The sequence below is a fragment of the Heterodontus francisci genome, chromosome 1 (assembly GCF_036365525.1).
Source record: "Heterodontus francisci isolate sHetFra1 chromosome 1, sHetFra1.hap1, whole genome shotgun sequence".
Classification (NCBI taxonomy): domain Eukaryota; kingdom Metazoa; phylum Chordata; class Chondrichthyes; order Heterodontiformes; family Heterodontidae; genus Heterodontus; species Heterodontus francisci.
The window spans coordinates 284,085,860-284,105,967 of NC_090371.1; the positions used below are offsets into that span (position 1 = coordinate 284,085,860).

At 41.9% G+C, this 20,108-nt stretch overlaps 1 protein-coding gene across 1 annotated transcript in view; it reads right to left on the reverse strand.

The window, feature by feature from the left end:
* Positions 1 to 19,776, reverse strand: part of LOC137377391 (SPARC-like protein 1) — a 29,603-nt gene extending 9,827 nt beyond the window's left edge. The window contains exons 1-7 of the mRNA XM_068046973.1: positions 19,658 to 19,776; positions 14,343 to 14,416; positions 13,652 to 13,690; positions 9,055 to 9,822; positions 6,721 to 7,456; positions 5,906 to 6,027; positions 3,914 to 4,034 (exon numbers count right to left, since the gene is read on the reverse strand). Of these exons, the coding sequence (XP_067903074.1) occupies positions 3,914 to 4,034; positions 5,906 to 6,027; positions 6,721 to 7,456; positions 9,055 to 9,822; positions 13,652 to 13,690; positions 14,343 to 14,396 (1,840 nt within the window). The 5' untranslated portion in view covers positions 14,397 to 14,416; positions 19,658 to 19,776. The remainder of the gene's footprint in view (positions 1 to 3,913; positions 4,035 to 5,905; positions 6,028 to 6,720; positions 7,457 to 9,054; positions 9,823 to 13,651; positions 13,691 to 14,342; positions 14,417 to 19,657) is intronic.
* Between the last annotated feature and the right edge of the window lie 332 nt (positions 19,777 to 20,108).

The following is a 20,108-nucleotide window of genomic DNA, read 5'->3' on the forward strand; positions in this document are numbered from 1 at the left end:
TTCTAAACTCCAATGGGTAAAGGTCCAACCAGTTCAACCTTTCTTCATAAGATAAGTCCTTCATCCCTGTAATTAGACAAGTGAACCTTCTCTGAACTGATTCTAATGCAATTATATTCTTTTTCAAATAAGGAGACCAAAATTGTACACAGTACTCCAGATGTGGTCTCATCAAAGTCCTGTACAGCTGCAGTAAAACTTCCCTACTTTTATATTCCATTCCCCTTGCAATAAACACCAACATTCCTCATCACTTGCTGTACCTGCATACTAACCTTTTGTTATTCATGTACCAGGACACCCAGATCCCTCTGTACCACTGAGTTCTGCAATCTCTCTCCATTTAAATAATATACAGCTTTTCTTTTCCTGCCAAAGTGGACAAGTTCACATTTACCCACATTATACTGCATCTGCCAAATTTTTGCTCACTCACTTAACCTATCTGTATCCCTTTGTAGACTCTTAATCTCCTCTTGACAACTTACTTTCCTTCCTATCTTGGTGTCATCAAATTTAGCTACTATACATTCGGACCCTTCATCCAAGGTATTGATATAAATTGCAAAACGTTGAGGCCCCAGCACTGATCCCTGTGGCACTCCATTAGTTACAGCTTGCCAACCCAAAAAAGACTCATTTATCTCTACTCTCTGCTTCCTGTTAGCTAACCAGTCCTTTTTCCATGCTTATATGTTACCCTCTATACAATGTGCTCTTATCTTGTGTAGTAACCTTTGATGTGGCACCTTATCAAATGCCTTTTGCAAATCCAAGTACACCACATCTACAGATTCCCCTTTATCCACCTTGCTTGTTACTTTCTCGAAGGACTCTAATACATCAGTTAAACACAATTTCCCTTTCACAAAACCATGTTGATTCTGTCTGATCCCATTATGATTTTCTACGTATCCTGCTATAACCTCCCTAGTGGTTAGCACCGCAGCCTCACAGCTCCAGCGACCCGGGTTCAATTCTGGGTACTGCCTGTGTGGAGTTTGCAAGTTCTCCCTGTGTCTGCGTGGGTTTCCTCCGGGTGCTCCGGTTTCCTCCCACAGCCAAAAGACTTGCAGGTTGATAGGTAAATTGGCCATTATAAATTGCCCCTAGCATAGGTAGGTGGTAGGGGAATATAGGGACAGGTGAGGATGTGGTAGGAATATGGGATTAGTGTCGGATTAGTATAAATGGGTGGTTAATGGTCGGCACAGACTCGGTGGGCCGAAGGGCCTGTTTCAGTGCTGTATTTCTAAAAATCTAAATCTAATAATGGATTCTAGTAGTTTCCCTATGACAGATGTTAGGCTAACTGGCCTATAGTTTCCTGCTTTTTGTCTCCCACCTTTCTTGAATAAAGGTGTTACATTTGCTGCTTTCCAATCTGCTGGGACCCCTCCAGAATCTAAGTCCTACTGTCCTACCTTTTAACCTAGTCTCCCAGTTCACTTTAGCTAGCTCTGCCTTCATACCCTTGTAATTACCTTTATTTAGATTTAAAACACTAGTCTTAGACCCACACTTCTCCCCTTCAAACTGAACATGAAATTCTATCATGTTATGGTCGCTGTCGCCTCGAGGCTCCTTTACCATGAGGTTATTGATTAATCCTGTTTCATTGCACATTACCAGGTCTAGAATAGTCTACTCCCTAGTTGGCTCTAGAACATACTGCTATAAGAAATTGTCCTGAATACACTCTATGAACTACTTTTGCCAATCTGATTCATCCAATCTACATGTAGATCGAAGTCACCCACTACTATTGTGGTACTTTTCTTACACGCCCCATTTATTTCTTCCTCTATACTCCGTCCTACTACATTGCCTCTACTCTCTCAATTTCTACTGATATTTTGTCAGATTCCTCTTAGTAAACATTGAAACAAAGAACTTATTAAGTATTCTAGCCTTGTCCTATGCCTCTAAGCATATATCACCTTCTTTGTCCCTAATAGGCATCACTCTACCTCCTACTATCCACTTACTATTTACAGAAGACTTTTGTGTTCTATTTTATGTTGATTGCCATTCTATTCTCTAGTTCTGTCTTTGTCAATCTTATTTGCCTCTTCATCTCCCCTCTCAGCTTATTGTTTTGGTCTGGTTCTCACTTGAAGAATACATCATACACCCTCTTTTTTTTGTTTCATCATAATCTCTATCTCCCTCGCCATCCAAGGAGTCCTATTTTTGGTTCCCCTTTTGCCCTGTTAGAATGTACCTATCCTGTACCTGAAGCACCTCTTCCTTAAAGATAACCATTGATCTGTTACAGTTTTTCCTGTCAGTCTTTGGTTCCATTTTATCCTGGCTAGATCCCTTCTCACCACATTGAAATTAGCCCTCTTCCAATCTAGATGTTTCAACTTTGTTCCTTTCTTTTCTGCACTACAAGTCAAACCTTATGATACTATGATCACTCTTACCCAAGTGCTCCCTGACAGACACTTGGTCCACTTGGCCCACCTCATTCCCCAGCACCAGATCCAGCAATGCCTCCTTTCTAGTTGGGCTGAGAACATACTGATCAAGGAAGTTCTCCTGAACACATTTCAGAAATTCCTCCCCCTCCTTACCCTTTACTCTAACATTATCCCAATCAATATTTGGGTAATTAAAGTCCCCCAATAGCATCACTCTATTGTTCTTGCACATCTCTGTGATTTCTCTGCAGATTTGCTCCTCTATCTCACTATTTGGAGGCTTATAGAATACCCCTAGTAGCATGATCATCCCCTTTTTGCTTCCCAACTTTAACCAAATGGATTCTCTCTTTGTCCCCTCAAGGACATCTCCTCTTTCCAACTCTACAAGGTCTTCCTTGATCAGTACTGCCACCCCACCTCCCTTTGTTCCTCTCTATCCTTTCTGAACACTTTATATCCTTGTATATTAAGTGCCCAGTCTTCACCATTTTTAAGCCACGTTTCCATTATTGCCACTACATCATATTCCCACATGGGTATTTGTGCCTGTAGCTCACCAATCTTATTCACCATACTGTGCATGTTTACATACATGCATTGTAATCCTGTCTTTGCATTCTTTGTAGCCCTTCTCAGTCCACTCCTATCTATTGTGGAAATACTCCCTTCTCTAGTGCTGTTCAACACTCTGACATTATGCACCTTATTCCTATTTTCTATTTCTATTTGCTGGTGCCTATCCCGCTGCCGATTTAGGGGGATCGCTTTGATTCACATGAGGATTATAAAGAGAGCACTTGTATCTCGTGGGTTCATGTTTGAACTCGCTGTGCATGGACTGTGAAAGGTGTGGGCTTTATCAGTCCCTTGTTTCAAGTATCTTAGATTTAGATTTTATAAACTAATAGATTCTCTTTAGTATTTGTCATGGGCAGTATAGGACATGTATTGGAGTTTCTGTTGTTTAACACAGTAATAGTGCAGTGGGGAACCTGTGTCTAAAATAGACATTGGTGAAACTTATGAAAGAGATCAAAATAGAGGTCATCAATATCAGATAATCACTAATAAATCTAATAAGGAATTCAGAAGAAACTTCCTCACCCAGAGAGTGGTGAGAATATGGAACTCACTACCACAGGGAGTGGTTGTGGTGAATAGTATAGATACATTTTAGGGGAAGCTGGATAAACACAGGAGGGAGAAAAGAATAGAAGGATATGTTGATAGGGTGAGATGAAGAGGGGAGGGAGGAGGCTCATGTGGAGCATAAACACCAGGATAGACCAGTTATGCCGAATGGCCTGTTTCTGTACTGTATACACAATGTAATTCAAAGCATTACATAATATAACAAACCTATTTCCTAAAAATGAAATGCAAGTATTAAAATGTGGCAAACCATGGGTCACCACATAATAGTTACAAATCCTATGGTCATTAATCATGGACCATATTTTGTTTTGCAAAAGATTAAAACTTACATTTGCAGGGTCCCAGATAGTCCAGGTGAATGCTGTGTTCCTTCTTGGTTCCTTCAAGAAGACACTTGGAGGCAAAAAACTGGCAAGAGTTTCCATATGTCCTATTGTTAGTGCCACACACCTGAAAGATCAAATCAGATAATTGGAGGAAAAACATTAAAAGAACCGAGCAGCTGTTGGCATAATTTTCTTCTCTTGAAATTCGGGCCAATATGGTTAAAGTAAACCGATGTTTGCTGGTAAGTTTGTAATGTTGAGCTGTTGTCCAGGGGGTAGCACTCTTGCCTTTGTGTCAGAAGGTTGTGGATTTAAGCCCCACTCCAGAGACCTGAGCACAATATATAAAGATGCCACTCACATGCAGTACTGAGGGAGCGCTACACTGTCAGAGGTACCATCTTTTGGATGAGACGTTAAACTGTCTGCCCTTTCAGGTAAAGGTAAAAGATCCCATGACACTATTTGGAAGAAGAGCAGGGCAGTTCATGAGTGAACACTTATCCCTGAACCAACACCTAAAAATAGGTGATCTGGTCATTACCTCATTGCTATTCGTGGGATCTTGCTGTGCACAAATTAGCTGCTATCCTTCTTAGATTACAACAGCAAAAGTACTTCATTGGCTGTGAATTGCTTTGGGATGGCCTGAGGTTGTGAAAGATGCTATAGAAATGCAAGTTTTTCTCAATGTGCAGATCCTGAGTGAAGTGAAGCTTCAGTTTCAGATGCTCTCTGTTTCAGTATTGAGCTGTGCTGAACAGTGGCATTGTTGAGCATCGACATCTTGCTGCAGTAAGAGTCTCATGTCATTGTTGGATCTTATTGCCTCCAGGTAGCTGGTTAATAGGGGCATCAACAGTGTTTTGGAAGCTGGCTAAATGATTATCATTTGTACAGTAAAGGTATCACTGATAGATGGAAGATAACATACAGAAAGAAAATAAACTGCATGCATTTTGGAAGGAAGAATGAAGAATTTAACAATATAAACTGGAACAGATTTAAAGGGGGGTGTAGAAACAGCGACACCAGGGGGTTTACAGACAACAATCCTTGAAGGTGGCAGGACAAGTTGAAAAGACTTTTTAAAGAAAAGATAGGATTTGGTTTTATAAATAAAAGCAGGCAGTACCAAAAGCAGGGAAGCTACACTAAACCTTTATAAAACACTGGTTAGGCCTCAGCTGGAGTACTGTGTCCAATTCTGGGCACCACACTTTAGGAAGGATGTTAAGGCCTTGGAGAGGGTGCGGAGGAGATTTACCAGAATGGGACCAGGGATGAGGGACTTCAGTTATGTGGAGAGACTGGAGAAGCTGGGATTGTTCTCCTTGGAGCAGAGAAGGTTAAGGGGAGATTTAAGAGATGTTCAACATTCTGAAGGATTTTGATTGATTAGATGGGGAGAAACTTTGCACTGGCAGGAAGGTCATAAACCAGAGGACACAGACTTCAAGTGATTGGTAAAGAGCCAGAGGGAAGATGAGACTTTTTATTAATGCAGTGAGAATGTGCTGTTTGAAAGGGCAATGAAACAGATTCAATAGTAACTTTCAAAAGAGAATTGGATAAATACTCGAAAAGGATAGAAAAGGAAAGAGTTGAGAGTGGGACTAATTGGATAGTTCTTTTGAAGAACTGGCACAGGCATGATGGGCCGAATGGACTCCTGTACTGTAAGATTCTATGAAAAATTGTATTATATATTTAGTCGAATATATATTTAAAGGTTTTAGGTATATATTCTATTTATTTATAACGTGTCAAATTCTTGTTTTGAAGTTGAAGCAGGGTTGGATCAAAAACTGCCATAATCCTGTTTTTCTTTATCAAACTATAACTACTTCTGGTGTGGTTTCCCTCCTTAAAATGCCAATTGTTATTAGTAATATGGGGCCATCAAACAAACAGGAGGCATTATGACCGTATGAGTTCATTTTTATCCTTGTTATCTGTTTATAGGTAAAGTTGAAAATGGTTAACTGTACTTACCTGCTGCAATTCCGGGATGTTGACAGGACAGGTTGTTATGTCCTGGCAGATGCAAGTGGGGTTTCCCATTTCATTGAGCTTGCAGACCCTTCCATGCCGACAGTGGATGCTCTTACAAGAGTCTAATAGTAGAAAAAAATAAAAATGTATGAGCTGTTCTGCTGTCTTCATTAGAGGTCTTTTCGGGTGAGTCTGATGACCAGACATTCTGTTATGCATCATATTCTTTCAGCAATCTGAGTGCAGCCTTATTTTTAAAACCTCACTGACTGGTGTTAACTCAAGAGAATATTTAAAGTCTCTCATATTTTCATCCTTCCTCTCCTGATGATGGTGACTCTCAGAGCAGATATCTATTCTTCAGCACCTTGCCTGTGGGCGAGACACGGAGTGCCCGATTCTCATGCCTGATTCTAGTGGAGACCTGTGCTCACAAGGAGTGCGAGTTGGTGAATTGCGGCTACAATGTTTGAAAGACTATAAGCAGGTAGAATAAAAGTAAATTATAATGTTTCCAAATTCAATAGAGCTCAGTCATCTTGTGTATCTACAAGGTCCTATTAATATCACTAAGAAAGTGTAAAAGGGTGAGAACTATAGATCAACAATTAAGCCAAATATACAATCACCGCTAAGATTACAATATTGTTCTATTGCTGTTGGGGATTTCTGTTAATGGAACTATGTAAACAAGAGTTAGACCTATCTTAAAGCTATTGATTCTGAAATACAAGAAAAGGACAGAAAGGAGTAAAACCCAAGTAAGCAAGTTGTTCATGTTATTACTGACAAATCCACCCTGAGGCAATACTTACTGACTTCATTTTGTATGTTATCAACCTCAGCATTAGTCTGATTGCTGTCATCTTCATTGGCTCCATCACCATTTTCACCCTGATTGAAATCAGTTCCATTGTCACTGAAATTAATTCCATTAGATTCATTGTCACTCACATTGGAATCTGCTATGTTTCCTTGATTGAAACCAGCTTCATTGTTGGCATTGGAATCAGTGTTCTCATCATCCTCCTCAGTATTAGTTCCATCGTCGTCATTGGAATCTGCTTCATTGACCTGATTGGGATTATCTTCATTGGATTGAGTGTTATCCTCATCCATGGAATCTGCTTCATTGACTTGATTGGGATTACCTTCATTGGATTGAGTGTTATCCTCATCCTCGGAATCTGCTTCATTGACTTGATTGGGATTGTCTTCATTGGATTGAGTGTTATCCTCATCCTCGGAATCTGCTTCATTGACCTGATTGGGATTATCTTCATTGGATTGAGTGTTATCCTCATCCTCGGAATCTGCTTCATTGACTTGATTGGGATTGTCTTCATTGGATTGAGTGTTATCCATGTCCTCGGAATCTGCTTCATTGACCTGATTGGTATTATCTTCATTGGATTGAGTGTTATCCTCATCCTCGGAATCTGGTCCATCATCACTGGAATCAGCTACATTGAGATTGGATTCAGTTCCATCATCATCTTCGTCATTGGAAAGGGCCATTGAATTCATGTCCATTGTGTTTGTACCAACATTCTGCAAACAATAGGGAAACTTTCATTAAGTTACTGAAAGGTTATGCAGCACCTTTGAATACGACATCTGTGCAGTTCATGTTGATAATGTTGGACTTGTTTTTTTAATGTTCAGGAACTTTTCAATTGAAAGTTGACATGTTAATGTAATCCCTTCAGAACTGGTTTAGTGCAAAAATAAGAAACACTAAAGCCCAGGGAATGGAAAAAAATCCTCTTTGCACCTAGTGAAACTATTAAGGACACTCAGAGCTGGAAACAGAGGCATTATACCAAACAATGCACTATCTGTTACTCTGCTGCAAAGAGAGGATTTTGTATCTTTAATGCCACATGGTGTGAATGCTGTCAAGTAAACACTTCATGCAGCATTTGGAGATTAATTACTATTGGAGGAATTGCAAACTGCTTATAAATTGTAGTCTCTGGGTCAGAAGAATCCAACAATAAAAATGTTTTGCCTCTGTAACTAAGTGTGACATCTCAAGTGTGACAGACATAAGCTAGATATAGACAGTTTATATTATACATAAATATATACACACACACTAGTGGAGTTCCTGTGATTTGAGTTAGACAATACACTATTTAATTAATAACAGCATAGGTATTTGTCTAAAACAAACAATTATTATAGTTAGAGTACTGATTCCATTTTGTTTTTCCATGAAAACTATATATTGGTGGCTTTGATCAATATTATATGTTCCTTTATCTCTGCCCTTAACTTTGTCTTGTAACTTCTTTTTTAAAGTTTTTTATACAGGGAAGTACCAGGTTGAAGATGTGCCCAGAGCACAGGGGAACAGGGGACCAGCACTGCAGCATTTCTGCTTTTTGTGGTAACATAACAATATAAGAAATAGAAGCAGGATTAGGCCATTCAGCCCTTCAAATCAGATCCACCTTTCAATATCATGGCTAATCTTCTAACTCACTCCATTTTCCCACCCAATCTCTCATATCCCTTGATTCCCTTAGTGTCCCAAAATCTATCGATCTCAGTCTTAAATATACTCAACACCTGAGCATCCACAGCCGCTGGGGTAGGGAATTCCAACAATTGCCAACCCTCAGTGAAGAAATATCTCCTCATCTCAGTCCTAAATGGCCGACCTGTTATCCTAAGACTGTGACCCACCTCGTTCTAGAATCTCCAACCAGGGGAAACAGTCTCTCAGCAACAAAATGTTGGTTTGGGATTTGATAGAACATGGGGGCTAGAAATTTGACGTATTTAATGGGAGGCTTAATGCGTACATGAGGGAGAAGGGAATGGAGGGATACGGGGACAGAGTGGGAAGTGGTAATTAGAGTGGGTGGATGCTGGTGTAGAATAGAAACACCGGTGCAGAACAGTTGGTCTGAATGGCCTGTTTCTCTACGGTAGATTCAATGTAATAGATCCAGAGATGCTCTGACATCCTTTGTGACCTGTGTTCCTAATGGCATAAAGGTGAGAATAATAGTGGATCCCAACCTGCTCAGAAAACAGTTTTATTAAGCTGAAAAAGCTGAAGAGATTCAGTCCCTTATATTTTATCAATTAATTAAACTCTTAGTCTGCCTAGCAGTAAATTGAAGAAAGGAGAAAAATACCTCATTTTCTTCAGTTTGTTCATCTTCATCTGAGTTTTCATTTGACGCTTGCTGATTTACAAATTCCTCATTGTTCAGGGTTTCATCGTAGTTCACATCCAATCCAGCTGGCTCATAGATTACGTCTTGTTGACTAATACCCTCATAACTCTCGCCGATCATCGAGTCATCTTCAAGGTTTAATCCCAATGAGTCCAATCTTTGCAAAGAGTCAGAGTATGGTAGAACACTAGCTGGTTCCTCTGTGTTTGAAACTTCAGGCGCCAGTTCCTGGGAGTTTTGTTGGTCAAACCCAACATCCACAGCATTGGCATCAACCCCTGGTGCAAAAGCCCCCTCATAATCTGGTGGAAAAGGTCCCTCATAATCTGGTACTCCAGGTACGAAGGGTATGATGATCTGAGTATCTTCCATACTGCTTGTGTCCTCAGCTGACATCTCAGTACTCATGCTTAGGGCATTCATTTGTGGACCATTTTCTCCCAGATAATTAATTCTTGCTAGTGAGGGATCGGAATTATAACGCGTAGGATAACCGTTAAATATATTTGGATAGTACTGGCTAGGGTTATGGTAGTTGTAGTTAGGGTCATTGTAGTTAGGATAATATTGGTTGGGGTTGTAGTAGTTGTAGAATGGAAACCTGGAGTTCACACGGTAGTTGGGATAATTTTGGTTTGTACGTTGTAAGGGAAAGTATTTAGACAGAAAAGGATTTCCAAATCGGACCATAGGTGGGATGTTTTGTTGATTGATGTTAAACAATTGCTGTAATTACAGAGCAAAGACATAACATTATAAAACGTTTTCAAAACCTATTCTATAAGTAGGCTGAGGTAAAAGAAAACATACACTACATACATGGAACAACATCTTCCATTTATACAATGCCTTTTATATTGAAAAAGTTCAAAAGTCCTTCACAAAGACCAAATCAAAAACTGACTTTAGAAACAACCACCCAGATCTTGTTGGAGTGGGCTGTCTTGTGGTTAAACTTTTTCCTACGCCCATCAGCGTGAAAATTCCTTGCTCTGTTACTTGCTGGGAGTGTGAGCTGGTAACAGTGCAGTGAGGGCAACAGGGCATCTGAGACTTGAGTGAACAACGGGACCAACAGTCTATCTCCTTAACCAGTGCGATTCAAGGATTGGAAACAAAACAGAGGAATGACAAAGAAGGAAAGTGGGTGAATTGGAGTCCAATCAGCTACAGAAAGAAAAATAAAGAGAGGGAAAGATTGGATTAACAGAGAGAAAGAGGGACAGAAAAAAGTAGGCAAGAAATGTTAAAGTTAAATGTTTACATCTCCAACAATAATTAACGACATGTAGGGATGAGATTGAACAATTAAAATTGTACCCTTTCTGAGCATGATGTGTTGATTGGCATTGCATTAACAATTATCACATTATTAAAAGATATTTATGCTATTAATTACCAGTTGAAATATTCTACTGTGAGTGTAACGGGCAATTAATGTGCAAATCCAGCAAGTTCTTAAAAGTAATGAGGAGGCTAACATAAAAATTCTATCTGTGTGAAATAAACAAAGCAGCATAAATCATTCTCTTCATTCCCTGAACTCGCTGCCCAATTTGCAGATTATTAACAGCCTGTGTATTAACACACTATTACTGTTTGAACAGGATCTGGCCCATTATGTTATTAGCTTTGTGTGCAATCTCATAATTACAGCAGGATATTTTTTACATTATCACAGTTAGAACCTGGTCCTAGGGAGCAATGGAAGGAATAACTATCACTGGGACAAGTCTGCAAACACCCAGGTGAAGGAGGATCAAACGTCTGCGAGTTCACTTCTCTTTCAAACTCGAGCAGTTTTCACTCTGGCGGGAGATCAACAGAACAGCTCAGAGACAGGATCAGGACCCAAACACTCACACTGGGCTGTCCTGCTCACTCTTACAATGGATGAAGCCTCCTGCATCCCCAGCCCACATGGAAATATACCCCTCCTTTCCCTCCCCCCCCCCCCCCACCCCCCCCCCCCCCACCACATCAGGCTGGATTTTGTTCTTAGCCTAATGTCAGGTTTCGTGGTGTGGGGGTGGGGGGGTGGCTGTTGGTGGGAGAATCGGAGTGGCAGCGTCCCACTGCGGAACAAGACGCCAGGATTGCCGGGCCCAATCCTCCTGGTGGCGGGGAACTCTGTGGCGGCCCCTTCGCCACTCTACAACAGGGCCCTGGTTTAAATATTTAAAATACCTATCTGCATTACCATGTGATCCACCGTGATCCTCCCACCCATTCCTGATCTTCAGCGTGATGTGCGGCACTCATACTCCTCGCTTTCCTGTCCAGGCGATGCTGGTGCCACTGAGGAGGGGAAGGGGTCTCTGCTGCATTCGGAGTATAGATGGGCGGGGGATAAAGGGGTCAACTCTGCATTGTGTATAAGGATAAGGGGGGGGAAGGGGCAACGCTGCATTATGTTGAACAGTTTGCAGGACTGGCAACATTTTTTAAATGGCACCAGCACCTGCTCCGGCATCAGGTGACACAGTGAATGCTGCCCCCTCCACATGGAGGGGCAGCCGCTGTCAATATGTTAAGTGGCCACCTGCCACGTAATCGCAGCGGCATGGCTCTCGTACGGGGCAGCGCCATTTTCTGCCCCCACTGCTGCTCCCAGCAGCAGGACAACAAAATCCAGCCCATTATTTTTTTCTGTTGCATCGCTTACTTGTAAGGGAAGCAAAGGGTCTGCAAACAGGATTCTCTGGGGAAGGGTCTGGTTTGGACTGGAGTTGTGCAGACATCATCCTGCCCTGTGCAAAGCAGGAAAAACCTAGTGACTACATGGTAGGATCAGAGGCTGCACATCTTCACGCTGCTGTTGTCCACACTGTTGCTTGAAACAAGAGGTGAACTGAATTTCCATCTCCCTTCGTACATTCTCCAATCTTATCACACCTACAACACCCATCCCCTGATCCTTTGACCCCATCCTCACTTAACTACTGACAGCACAATTCCCATCCTGATCCACATGCTAGCTAACATTGTAAATAATTTGTTGTCCTCTGGACTGTCCTCTCCTTTCAAAACTATTGTCATTATCCCCCTCCTGAAAAACCCACTCTCCGTCCCTGTGTTATTGCAAATCACTGCCCTATTTCCAATCAACTTTTCATCTCCAAAGACCTTGAATGTGCTATCACCTCCAAAATCCGGGCCATCTTACTCACAACTCCGCACTTGCGCTGTTTCCTCCTCAGTCGAAGGAGTGAAACATTCGTAGCCAAAGTCCCAAATGATATGCTCTGTCACTGTGGCTGTCGTTCATTTTATCCCTCCTCATCCTCCTGCTTCTTGCTGCAGCCTTTATCACAGTCATCCGCACCGCTCTTCTCCAGTGCCTCTCCTTTGTTTTCAGATCTGCGAGATTGCCCTTGCCTCATTCCACTCTTGCCTCACAACACAACCAGAGCAAACTCAGCATTGGTTTCTCTTTCCACCCCTGCATTGTTACCGCTGGAGCCCCGCAAGGATCTATTCTTGCCACCCACTCCTACACATCCTCATCTACATGCTTCCCTTAGCAACATCATCCTCAGGCATGAGGTCAACTGCCATGTGTGCAGTGATGACTGACCTTTACCTCGTCACCATCTGTCTCAACCCGTCCACTAACTCCGTTAGCTTTTTAATTCAACATCAAACATTGGATGAGCTTCAGTGTTTTCCAGTTAAGCACGAGGCAGCCCGAAACCATCATCTTTAATCTCAAACTCTGTTCTCTCATCATTGTTTCCATCAACCTTCTCAGTCACTGTTTCAGAGGGAACCAGGTTGTTCGCAACCATAAATCTGTTTCAACCTAGAGCTCAGCTTCTGATTCGATATTATCTACTTTACAAAGACCACTTACTTCCACCTGTATAACATTGCCCACCTTCACCACGCCTCAGCTCATCAACTGCTGAAACCCTCATCCATTCATTTTGTTACTTCCAGACTCAACTATTGCAATGCACGCACCAGGACGACCTCCCATCCTCCTCCCTCTGTGAACATCAGCTCATCCAGAACTCACTGCCAATATCTAAACTTGCATCAAAAACTCTCACCCTCTCACCCATTCTCACTGATGACATTGGCTCCCACTTTCCCAACACTCACACTTAAAATTCACATCTTCGTGTTTAAATCCCTCCATAGCCTCGTTCCCTCTCCTGTAACCTCCTCCAGCCTTCAAACCAACCTCTTCCCTACCATCCCTCTACCATTCGCTCTGACTCTGGCCACTTGTACATCCTTCCTTTTCTTCGCTCCATCATTGGCGGCTGTGCCTTCAGCTGCCGAAGCTCCAAGCTCTGGAATTCCCTCCCTAAACCTCTTACCCCTCAAAGCTTTCTCATCTTTTAGTCCCTCCTGAAAACCCAGCTCTTTGACTCAGTTTTTGATCAGTCCTCCTAATATCCCTTTCTTTGGCTCAGTATCCATTCTATCCAAACACCTCTGTGAAGCAAGTCAATACGTTTATGTTACATTATAGATTAATTGAAAAGGACTTTATTAAAAAGCAGAATAAATGAACCATATTGTAAGAATAGTGAAAAAGGAGAATTACCTCATTACTGCCGCTGTTAATATCTCTGGTTTTACGAATCTGAGAAATTAAATGTAAAAAAGCAGATGACATTCTGAATCACACAAAGGAGTTACCAGGATGGTCACGACAACAAAGTAACTTACTCTACATTTGCAGATTTCCAAATACAGTTGCCTCTGGGGGTTTGGAGGAGAATCTCCCAGAGATTTGGGAGAGAATTTCCCAAGGTTCTGGGGGAGAATCTCTCAGCATTTTGGGGGGAAAACCTCTCAGAGATTTGGGAGATAATCTCAGAGTTTTTCCTGTAATTGGCTGCAAATATTCTCCTCTGTCCTCTGAGGTTGGATGAGCGTGACCAAGGCTTGATGATCTTTGCTCACCTTTCTATTCATATGTTCATACACAAGTCTCTACTATTCCTCTCACTGAGACTCCTTTCAGCAACCACTCCTCTCTGTACACAGGTATCTCAAGCAGTTAGTCCTCACTAAAACGTGTAGCTCTGTGCTTAAAGCAATGCCCCTTCCAATGCAACAAATTCGTAACTTATTTCACCAACTTAGTACAATGTCCTTTCAGGGTAATACATGGGCTGTGTTCAATCAGCATAATTAAACATAACAAATGTCCATTCAGAAAAAGTTAGCATGTTATTTCCAATTTGTTTTAATTAACACGCAGTTTCTTATTTTGAAAAAGTGATACATACTGGACTGGCAAACGTTACGGCAACCAGGAATGTGGTGAGAATTGCTGTTTTCATCTTTTTGTGGAGTTTTCGATCTGCAAAACAAGAACTTCCTTCATTAGAGAACCCAGTGTGAAAAGGTAATTAGACAAAGGCTTAAAACAGTCACTTTCCCTCTTGTTAGAATGCCATTATGTTTGTACACAATTAGTGAGTAGAAAATGTCACAAGACAGCTAACAGAGGCAGAATCAAAATAGGAAATGTGCTAAAGCAGGAGATATTGTAGTGGGGGAGGGGGGTGACCAAAATGTTGGTCAAAGAGATTGAGGGTCATAAAGGAACAGAAGCAGATGGAGAGGAGGAGGGGTTTAGGGAGAGAATTCGAGTGAGAGGAATGGACGGGTTGAAGGGGTGGAAGAGGATACCAAAGTGTGGAGGGGTGAGGTTCTGAAGGAATTAAACACAGGAATGAGAATTTTAAATGTGAGGTTCTGTGGGGAATTGGGAGTCAATGTAAGTCAGCAAGGGTTGGTGTTATGGGTGAATGGGCAGCACATCAACATGAGAGTTTTGGATGAGTTGAAGTTCACTGAGGGTGGAAGATGAGAGACCAGCACACATGGTATTCAAATAGTCAGGTCTGAAGGTGACAAAGGCATGAATGAGGGTTTCACCAAACAGGTATCCTCAATTTCCCCAAAGAACTGGGATCACAACATTCTGAGGTAATTACACACAAACTAAAATATGGATATGTTAAAGTATTCCCCCCGCCCCCCCCCCCCAAAAAAATTACACTCACCCTAGAGTTGTTGGGTTCTGGAACGTTCTACCTGAAAAGGTGGTGGAAGCTGTTTCCATCAGTTGTTAAAGGGATTTGCACAGGTTCTTGAGGGTGAGGAAGGTACAAGACAAAAAGCAAGGGGTGTGGGGCCATACACGACTGCTCTATCAAAGCACCAGCACAGACATGACCTCCTGAATCACCTCTTTCAGGGCTGTGCATTTCCATAATTCAAACTCTTTATTTTCATGCTGACAAATGGAAGATGGAGCAACTGTTTTGCAACTTGCCTGAACAGTAAAAACCCTTTACACTTTCAGGTTAAATGTGAGCTAGGTCACGGAGATTACAGCATTGATGTCTGATAAAACACTATAATTAGATGAGTTCTCTCCACACCCTCACGTTTTACACCTGGATCAACCTGAACAGCACACTCTGGGCACTGCTCCATGCACCACAATATATCACTTCAAATTTCAGCAGTGTTAATCTCTGGGTTCGGTAGCACAGGGCAACAACAACAACAATTTGCATTTATATAGCACCTTTAGCTTAGTAAAATATCCCAAGATGTTTCATAGGAGCTTTATCAAACAAATTTTGACACCGAGTCATATAAGGAGATATTAGGACAGGTAAGCAAAAGTTTGATCAAAGAGGTCGGTTTTAAGGAGCATCTTAAAGGGGGAGTGAGAGAGGCGGAGAGGTTTAGGGAGGGAATTCCAGAGTTTGGGACCTCGGTAGCTGAAGGCACGGCCACCAATGGTGGGATGATGGAAATTGGGGATGGGGCCAGAATTGAGGAGTGCAAACATCCCATTAGATTGTGGGGCTGGAGGAGGTTAAAGAGATAAAGAGAGGCTTGGACATGGATGGGTTTGAACATAGGGGTGGGAATTTTACAATTGAGATGGGTGGGACCGGAGGCCATCGTCGGTCAGCGAATACAGGGGTGATGGGTGACCGGCACTTGGTGGCAGATAGGATATGGGCAGCAGAATTCTGGATGAACTCAGGTGTACGGAAAGTGCAAGGTTATAATAGTCTAGTCTAGAAGTAATAAAGGCATGGATGAAAGTTTCAGTAGATGGGCTCAGGCAGGGCAGAAATGGACGCTATGGAAGTTTGACATTGCCATACAACATCTATAAAGATAGAAAGTGCAGATGAAAGTGATCTCTGGGCTGGAATCACAGGGAGAGTCTCGTTTCCATGATTCTGCCGTCAATGATGAGCTGCTTCGAAACCCAAGGCTTTTGGTGAAAAGCTCAAACTGAAGAAGTTTCTCTGTCAGTGTGAGCTTGTTTCTCATTCCTATCTTTGCTTTTAGCATTTATCCAAACCCTTTCCCAAAAGTAAGTTTAAGAAATGTGATTCTTTTCACTGAAGGAATGGAGCTGTGCTCTCAAGACAACCTGCATTGTAGATTAGGTTCAAAGAACCCTACAAGGGGCAAAAAGTCCCAAATATTTAATAAGCAGCAGCTAGTGTTAGATACAGTTACTAATGTAACAAACTGCACAGGACAAATCCTCGATCAAACCCAGTTCTGATGAAGTGTCTAAACCTGAGACATTAAACTGTCTGTTTGCCCCACAGATGCTGACTGACCTGCTTAGTATTTCCACTACTCCATCAAACTGCTTAATTCCAAAATGTGAGTGATGCAAACAAAGTATTTTTTCTATGTCATTGAGACAATATAATTAACACCTCCCAGCTGGAGCACAACAGACACTCAGCGCACTGTGGTTCCAGTTTGCATTGGGAGTGATCAGCCCACAGCCACTAATCCAGAGGTAATGAAGAGAGTTATTGTGCAGACACGAGACTACAAAGCACTGAGTGACACGACCCACCAGGAATCTGTGCATTTAATACAAAACAACATTGCTTCCTGATCACTGCGGACAGGTGAAATAAAACGATGGGTCCCCAAGATTCACAGCATTGGTTTGGATTGAAAAGTGGACTGAGTTTCGGCAAATCTATTGTTGCCAAAAAAGAACTAAAATCCATCACTGTCACTGATGTCATTTGGAGCCTATCTGTAAGATGTCGGTGGGAATTCTGTGAGTTCACGTTCCCAGTTGCCATGAACACACACTGGGAATTGAGACCTGTATTCGTCATGAGTGTGAACTCATAAAAAGGCCTCTTTGAAGTGGCCCCTCTGTTATACATTGCTAATGAATATCCAATGAGGCAGAATTTCATGGCTTTTAGACTCCAGAGGAACATTACACTTTATAATAGGTACATCAGAACAGGAGGAAGTCATTCAGCTCTTCGAGCCTATTCCACCATTTAATTAGATCATGGTTGAACTGTAATAACTCCATCTCCCCGCTTTGGATCTGTAACCCATAATACCCTCATCAACAAAAATCGCTCAGTCTCAGTTTTGAAATTCCCAATTGACCCCCAGTCTCAATGACTTTCTGGGGGAGAGAGTTCCAGATTTCCACTCCCCTTTGTGTGAAGAAGTGCTTCCTGACATCACCCCTGAACGGCCTGGCTCTAATTTTAAGGTTCTGCCCTTTGTTCTGGACTCCCCTCACCACCCCCCCACTTCCCACCAGAGGAAATAATTTCTCTCTATCGACCCGATCAAATCCTTTAATTATCTTAAACACCTCAGTTAGATCACCCCTTGATCTTTGATATGCAAGGAAATAAAAGCCTAGTCTGTGCAATGTGTTCTCATAAATTAACACTTTTAGCTCATCATTCTTTACTGTTTGGCTCAGTTGGTAATACTTGTGCCTCAGAATATAATGGTTATGGGTTCAGTTCCCTCTCCAGGACTGGAGCATCTAAACTAGACTAACACTTCAATGTGGATTTGAGTGAGTGCTGCATTGTCCTTCAGATAAGTCATTGCACTGTGACTCCGTCTGCCTGTTGTGAGGGTGGGGAGGATGGCGGTGTTACAGATCCCACTGCACCGTCTGACAGCAAGGAGCTCAATATTCCTCCATCAAATAAAACCAACAGAAACAGACTAGCTGAAATTCCGGGAGAAAAACAATTTTGCAAGTTTTGAACATTTATATCTAAGGTGTCAAGTGCAGTAAAAGAGCAAAGTTCTCTTGTAGATGTCAGTGTGGTATCTGAATTCCCTTGTACTGGGGACTGATTATATTGGTTCACCGAGCTGATAGCTGGGATCCATGATTCAGCCTTTTTCTCATCTACCCTTGGCCCCCTCCTCAGTGACATCACCAAAAACACAGTCTATTTCCACATGTACGCTGACAATACCCAGCTCTATTTCACCACCACCTGTCATATTTGACCCCAACATGAGCTTCCAACAACATATATATACACCATTACTAAGACAGTCTATTTCCACCTCCATAACACCACCAATCTCCAACCCTGCCTCAGCTCATCTACTGCAGATACCCTCATCCATACATTTGTTACCTCTAGACTTGACTGTTCCACTGCTCTCCTGGCTGGTCTCCCACATTCTACTCCATAATCCTGAGGTCATCCAAAAACTCTGCTGCCCATGTTCGGACACACAATAAGTCCCATTCACCCTTCACCCCTGTGCTCGCTGACCTACATTGGCTCTGGGTTAGACAACACCTCAATTTTAAAATTCCCATCCTTGTTTAGAAATCCCTCCATGGTCTCGGCCCTCCCTACTTCTGTTATCTCCTCCAGCCCCACAACTCTCTGAGATCTCTGCACATCTCCAATTCTGGTCTCTTGAGCATCCTTGATTTTAATCACTCCACCATTGTCGACCATGCCTTCAGCTGCCTAAGCTTTAGAATTTCCTTCCTAAACCTCTCTACCTCTCTTTCCTCCTTTAAGATGCTCCTTAAAACCTACCTCTTTGACCAGCTTTTTACTGTTCAGAGCACTGTAGATGAACCAGGGTAAGTGAACCACAGCCACTGTACAGATGGCATTAAGAAATTGCTCTCTATTGGGGTAGATGAGATTTGTAGAGCAGCCATCCACTCGGACTGAAACAGACAACACAATCTGTTCAGGGACCTGAGAGACCATCATAGACAATTTCTACCTGTGTTTTCTAAGAATGCTCCAACCTCCCTTCAAACTCCAGAAGACTTTCTAACACGGTCTAAAGGTTAACAAAAAAAATGCACAAATTAAACAAACCCTGAAGGGTGAAAAGTAACTTTCTTTGCTGATGTTTATGAAATAATTCTGACTAGATTAAATGTGAGAGTTTTAACATAAATAAACCTCCATTACAATCAGCAAAATCCCTTTCCTGAGTCAATCTCTTCAACACAGCCAGTCACCATCCAGCAACATTCATCACAGAAACTTTTTAAAGTGACTTTAGATCAGCACATCCCTGCTCAAAGCAAGTACTTAATCTAAAATCAATAATTGTTCACATGTTACAAAAAATTACTGATCCAGTTAGTTTTTTAAAAAAATGACATAACACCACTTAATATTTTTGAAACTGTTAAATAGACGTTGCAGTAATTTGACTCTCGGTTTCTACTTGAATAAACATAACATGAAAGAGTTGAAGACATTTCTGTCATTACCTCTCCACTTCTGGAAGGTGCAGAGATCACTGGAGTGAAATAAAATGTGACACAATTCCTTTCTCGACTGTGAATGGACTAAACTCAGCTGGAGTAGAGAGATCACTCTCACTGGAAGTCAGCTCACTTCTCTGGAAACTTATCCTCCTGCCTTGCAGGCTCTGCCCAAATCACAACCAATCACTGCTTAGGAAATCTGATGAAATGAGCTGATACAATCATTATTAACCCTCCAGACGTTAGTCACTGGGGGGGGGGGGGGAGGGGGGAATAGCAAAATTTACCCTCAGTTAATCCTTGCTGACTGTGCACAGGTTCATTACATTTCTTAACCCTTTCTTCATCAGATCAACAAAAACTCCCAACTTAGAAAAGATTTGGCCCTGACAATGTTTAAATGTTTAAATAGGTCAATCAGCATTTATTGTTGATGGCTTTGTTTAATATGACA